Source organism: Geospiza fortis, unplaced genomic scaffold (assembly GCF_000277835.1).
Source record: "Geospiza fortis unplaced genomic scaffold, GeoFor_1.0 scaffold313, whole genome shotgun sequence".
Taxonomy (NCBI): Eukaryota; Metazoa; Chordata; class Aves; order Passeriformes; family Thraupidae; genus Geospiza; species Geospiza fortis.
The window spans coordinates 103,655-109,555 of record NW_005054582.1 but is presented as its reverse complement, the minus strand read 5'-3'; the positions used below and the strand labels follow the sequence as shown (position 1 = coordinate 109,555).

The following is a 5,901-nucleotide window of genomic DNA, read 5'->3' as shown; positions in this document are numbered from 1 at the left end:
TATCTAGTGAGATATTAGGAAGTTCTAAGCTTAATAATGGAGCTCTGTGCATTGTGGTTTTAAGTCTTACAAGCAGGTATTGTATTTGAAATAAGCAAGCATTGTTTTAACCAAAGGTACATGTGCTTATAGTGGTTGGATAGAACTACTGTCAATATGCTTTTACTTTGTGTGATTGGTCAAAAAACTTTTAAAGTGAGTTGTAGCATTAAGTTCTTGGTCTGCTGCCTGGGATGTGAGCTGCTGGCATCTTCCCATTGTCATAACCGTGTAATGAGAGTGATGCAGGAAAATAAACAGCTCAAGATGCATTCCACAGCAGCCCCATCCCATTTGTGATTTTGTACATAAAAAAATTTTTTTGTACATTTTGTACATTTTGTACATGTTGTGGCATTGCACAATGATGTGCTTGGTTTTGCTGAAGGGCTTTAGTAATTTTCTTAAGGGCTTTTTGGCCTTTAGGTGTGAGGGTTCTGGGAGACTTGATGTTACAGTCTCTTCTTAATTTGAAGTTGAAAAGTGGTGTAAGTTTGTCATTGGTGATCTCTAAAATTGGCCTGATCTAATTGATTTCTTTTAAATCCTGTAAATTGTTGACATTGGTTTTGAGTTTTATATTTTGTGGCTTAATTGTTTGTTTTGTGATTTTTTAATTTTAAGTATTTCTATGGTGAGATTTTTTTGACTTTTGATGTAGAGCCTTCTAATCTTGTGTTTTGAAGTTCTGTAATTATGCTGTCACGAGTCTTTTGTATTTTTGTGCGTGTTGGTGCTGTAATGAGTAGATTATCTATGTAATGTGTGATTATTGTTTGTGCGTGTCTCTTTTGAGCTGGAGATAAGATTTGTGTTACCAACTATTGGCAAATTGTTGGTAAGTTTTTAAGTCTTTGAAGAAGAATTAGGCACATTGGAAGAATGGAAGAATTGGAACATAAGGAACATTAGGAAGAATGAGGAACATTGTTGGGTGTTCCAGGGCTCTGCCACTTCCTCGTCATGCCTCTGGACATCTCAGACAAGCTGAAGGTGAAGCTTAGCTGGTGGCTGATAGGTGAGGATGGGGCACGGAGGGGACTGAGGGCATGGGGACCCATCTGAGAACCATCAGCACCCCCAGAGAAGGGGGTTCTCTGTGGGACCATGGGCTCAGCTCTCTGCTCTGCACAGGGGTGACTGCCCTGGGCTGGGCCACGTCCCCCCATTTCCGCTGTGCCAACCTGCTCATGGTGCCCAAGTTCCTGGGCAAGGAGGGTCGGCTCTACGTTCTCTCCTTTGTCTTCGCTGCCGTCTACAATGGTAGGGTCTCCTCCATATCCCTGTGTCCCTCAGTGGGCTCCTGGGAGCTGGTGGGCTCTGAGCCACCCCTGCTGCCACCAGGACCCGGGGCCAACCTCTGGTACAACCTGATGGAGACGAAGCGCTCGATGGAGTGCGTGGTGGAGCTCCAGGTCAACCACACGGGACTCCTCTGGCATGCATCTACAGCCCCCCTGCGCCAAGTCATGGATGAGCTGGTGGTGAGGAGGGCTCTGGGCAGGGGTGCTGGGGGGCTGGGGGAGCAGGACCAAGCCTCTGCCTGTGTCTGTGTGTGTGTGTGCCCTGGTAGAAGAGTGCGGAGATGCTCAACGCTGAGACACACAACGTCTCCGAAGCCTTCATGCAGCTGAACGAGCAGGTGGCCAGCGAGGATGGCTATGACCTGAAGCAACGCCCAGAGACGGGCAAAGAGTCCAGCACCCAGCAGCTCTATGAGACAAAGACCAAACTTCGCTGTGAAAGTGAGCGGGGTGGGCAGGGACTGGCAGCACGTGGGGAGGGGGCTGCCCCGGATCCCACTGCTGTCCCCACAGGGTTGGGGGCTGGATCAGTGGGCTGCACAGGCAGCTGAGGGCTCCTCCTGCCCCCCAGCTGTGATCCAGACGGGTCTGCTGCGCTGTACAAGCCACTTTCAGAAAATGTACAAGAAATGCATGAAACGAGTGAAGTTGCCCCTCTTCAGACACCTCATCTGCCTGCCCATGCAGTTTGGGTTCCTCTGCCACACAGTCAAATGTAAGTGACCCTGACCCCGTGCTCCCTTGGAGGGGCAGATCCAGTTCTGTCCCCTGGCATGGCAGCCACAGCCAGCACTGTCCCTGTGCCACCTGTGCAGTCATGAGGCACTGGTGTAAGGAGAGGATCCCCGTGGATGGCAACTTCGGGCACATGTACGACCGGGTGAACGGCTCCGTCAACAGCCTCAGCCAGGAGTTCAGCGCCAGTGTTGCCTACCAGGTGAGTGCCTGGGCACCCTGTGGGTGCCTGTCCCCTGTGCCCATGGCCCTGCCCTGCCCCATGGCCCCTCTGCCACAGGAGGAGCACCACGAGATGCTGGTGGGCACCGAGGTAGCGGCGCAGATGCGGGAGGACGTGACCTCGCAGCTGCGGCAGGAAGGCGCCCGCCTGGGCCTGGCCGTCTCCTTCTTCCGCCTGCTGCTGTCCTTCACCTTCCTCTTCGTCTTCTTCTCGTGAGCCTTGGCACGGTCAGGGGCACAGCGGGTGGGGGTGACACCCCTGGGATGGTCACAGCTGGCACAGGGGCTGGGGGTGACACCCCTGTGCCAGCTGCAGGGCACAGAGGGGTGGGGACCTTCTTTGGCAGCAGGTCTAGGGGGGGACATGAAGACAAGGGAGGGGTCCTGGGGGCTGCACCCAGCGCCTTCTTCACCCCAGACCTATCCTCTCTCACCAGGGCTTTCCGCTACACCTATCAGTACTGTCACAAAATCGGCTTTGACAACTGCTACATCACCACCTATTTCCGCCAAATCGATGCCCGGCGTAGAGAGCAGGTTGGGCAGGGGGAAAGCGGTGCAGGGCAGCCCTGTCACCACCAGTGGGGTGTCCCAGAGGCTACACTGAGAGACCCCCTGCCCCTCACCCAGAACAAGCAGACGTTGCTGCCCCTGCTCAAGGAGGAGGTCCCGTCTTTCATCTTCCCGTGCAAGCCGGCCTTGCAGCGGCCTGAGCGGCAGCACATGGTGAGGGGCTGGGGATAATCAGGGGGGCCAGAGCTGGGGACAGCAGGCTGTGACAGCTCCCCTGCTCCCTGCAGGTGATGGAGCTGATCAGGTGCATCCCACTCCTGCTCTTCCTCCTCTTTGTCTGTGGCCTGGACCACTTCATCTTCACCATTCTCTTCGTCATCCAGAATCATTCCTTCATCGAATATTCCTACCAAGGTGAGCTCACGGCCCTGGAGGGCCAGCCCGTGGTCCCACCATGCCCCTCAGCAATGCGGGGACCCCCTCAGCCCTCCCAGCCCTTCCTCAGCCTCCCTATCCTCCCATCCCACAGCCAGCCACCACTTGTCTGTGAACGTGATGGGCACATCCCTGATGGCACAGCTGCTGCGGGGCACCATCGGCGCCCTCAACACCTCCTTCGAGTCTGAAGTGGAGACCTCCAACCTGGGTAAGCCCCCCCAGCCAGCCCCACAAGTGTCCAGGGGCTGCCACGGGGGACTCACAGCGGTGCCCTGTCCCCAGTCTGCCTGCCACGGCCCACGGCGATGACAAGGCAGCAGTACCTGAACACCTGCCTGCCCCTGGTCTTGCTGGCCCTGCTCTGCCTGGCCCAGGTGTACCCGTTCCGCCTGCGCCGCGCCATCGCCGCCTTCTACTTCCCCAAGGTGAGCAGCCCGAGGGCTGGGCACAGCCTGGGGGTGGCTCTGGACGGGGTTTTGCTGACCCTCATGGTCTTTGTTGGTGGACCAGCCACACGTTTGGGTGCCAAAATATTGGTATTACCAATATAGCCAATAGGGACATGCCTTGGCTTGCCTGGCCCCTGCATCTGAACCAAAAAGTGGCAACTGTGGTGTTTCAGAGACATTTTTGGCCAGCTGGATGTTGCAGCTGGGCATGTGGAGACAAGTCCAGGCCTGCAGGAGCTCCCATGGTGCTGGGATGGAGCTTCCCCCCATAACAGGGTCTGCTCCTCAGGTTTATCTCTGCCAGAGAAGCTTTAAGTGATGGTGAAGGAAAGGAGTCGGTTCTGATGGAGGGTTTGGATCCAGAGCTTTATTCTGGCCCACAGGCCTCTGAATGCAGCACCAGCTCCAACAGAACTCCCTGAGCCCGTGGTTGCTGCTCCTTTGAACCCCGGGGAGAGGGCAGGGAAGGGGTCGGGAGCCACCAAGCAGGGACAGGAGGGGAGGGACAAAGGGACAAAGGACACCTGGATGGCCCAATGCCCCCCAGGGGTTTGAACCTGCCAATCACTCGATTCCTTCTGGAATTCCAGGGCTGACAGAGAGTACTCAGCAGGGTTCAGGGTGGGGAAAGGAGAGGTGACTGACACCTGGGAGGGAATTATCAGGGGAGCAGCCCGGGGTTCTGAGGTAAACCATGAAATCACACCGCAACACTTCTTCCCCAAGGTGAGCAACCCGAGGGCTGGGCACAGCCTGGGGGTGGCTCTGGGGGGGGTTTTGCTGACCCTCAGGGTCTGTGCTGGCACAGAGGGAGAAGGCTCGAGTGCTGTTCCTGTACAACAAACTGCTGCGGCAGAGGAAGCATTTCCTGCACCTGCAGCGCGGGCGCGTGGCCCGGCAAGCCCGGCTGCCGCCCGAGCTGGTGAGTGGGGACAGGGACACGGGACTGCCAGGTGGGGTTGCCACTGTCCCCCTGACCCCGCACGGGCCTGTCCTCGCTGCAGGGGATGGTGGTGATGCGGTGGTGCCGCCGGCGCTGGCCCCGGCTGCGCCGCTTCCTGCGCCTGAAATGCACCTTGTGTGGGACCCCCGAGACCCCCCAGCACCAGCCCTGCCCCAACCCCGACTGCTTTGCCCTGTACTGCGAGTCCTGCTGGAGGGTGATGGGGGCCACCTGCCTCGCCTGTGGGCCTGCAGACCCCGACCTCGCTCGGGAGAGCAGCGAGGATGAGGAGGAGCAGGGATATGCGGGATGAAGGTATTTGGGAATAAATGTTTCAACCCCCCCCTGTGCACGGTGTGAAGTGGGGTCTGGGGATGTGATGCTGAAGGTGGGGTCTCTGCTGCACTGGATGAAGGAGGTGGAGCACCTGCTGCTTTTGGAAAGGTTAATTTTGGGTTAATAGCCTTTGACACAGTCAAAGTGAATAGTCGCTCACATCTGATCCCCCCCTGCTCCTGGGCACAGGCACAGGCACCCCCAGGGCGCCCAGGCACACACCTAGTAGAGGATGCTGGCCCTGAATTCCTGGCTGGGGCTGTGTATGGAGCTGTTCACCTGGAGCTGGAGTCCCCTGGGATCTTCTCCTTGCACCAGCTGCAGGGATGGAGGGGGTGGTGGCAGCAGAGCTGGAATCCCCAGGCATCACTGTGCCCCCCAAAAGGTCAGGGGAGGGGTCCCACACATCACCCATGACCACCTGGCAGAGGAGCCTGGACTGCATGGGCAGGCACACAGGGTGGCTGATGAGGGGCATGGGCACTTTTTTCATGCATTTGGCAAATCCAGGTGCTGGAAATTGTCTCTCAGTCACAGCTGGGGGAGCAGAAGCTCTCAGCTGCTTGTGCAGCCCCCTCCCATGTCTGGCAATCCCTGCCCACCCCACTCCCATCCAGGGGAAAAGGGAGGAGGTTGTTTTCCATCTCTGTGCGGTAATGAGAGGGATCATAATGGTTATCCAGAGTCTTTGCAAAGAGAACAGTAGTTATTGGCAACAAGTGAAATGGCTTGGATTTGGCACTGAGTGAAACAAGGAAAGGAAAGGAAAGGAAAGGAAAGGAAAGGAAAGGAAAGGAAAGGAAAGGAAAGGAAAGGAAAGGAAAGGGAAGGGAGGGAGGGAGAGAGAGAAAGAGAAGAAAGAGAGGAAAGAAAGAGAGAGAAAGAGAGAAAGAAAAGAGAGAAAGGGAGAAAGGAAGGAAGA

The 5,901-nt window shown here is 56.3% G+C and overlaps 1 protein-coding gene across 1 annotated transcript; it reads left to right on the top strand.

Moving 5' to 3' along the window:
• Nucleotides 1-1,002: 1,002 nt before the first annotated feature.
• DCST1 (DC-STAMP domain containing 1) lies at nucleotides 1,003-4,956 on the top strand. Its single transcript, XM_031064329.1, has 14 exons — nucleotides 1,003-1,057; nucleotides 1,174-1,302; nucleotides 1,384-1,523; nucleotides 1,613-1,784; nucleotides 1,915-2,058; nucleotides 2,159-2,280; nucleotides 2,359-2,513; nucleotides 2,738-2,837; nucleotides 2,931-3,026; nucleotides 3,101-3,227; nucleotides 3,343-3,459; nucleotides 3,534-3,676; nucleotides 4,509-4,622; nucleotides 4,705-4,956. The coding sequence occupies exons 1-14, from the start codon at nucleotides 1,003-1,005 to the stop codon at nucleotides 4,954-4,956; spliced, it is 1,866 nt and encodes a 621-aa protein (XP_030920189.1).
• The last annotated feature ends 945 nt before the right edge of the window (nucleotides 4,957-5,901 follow it).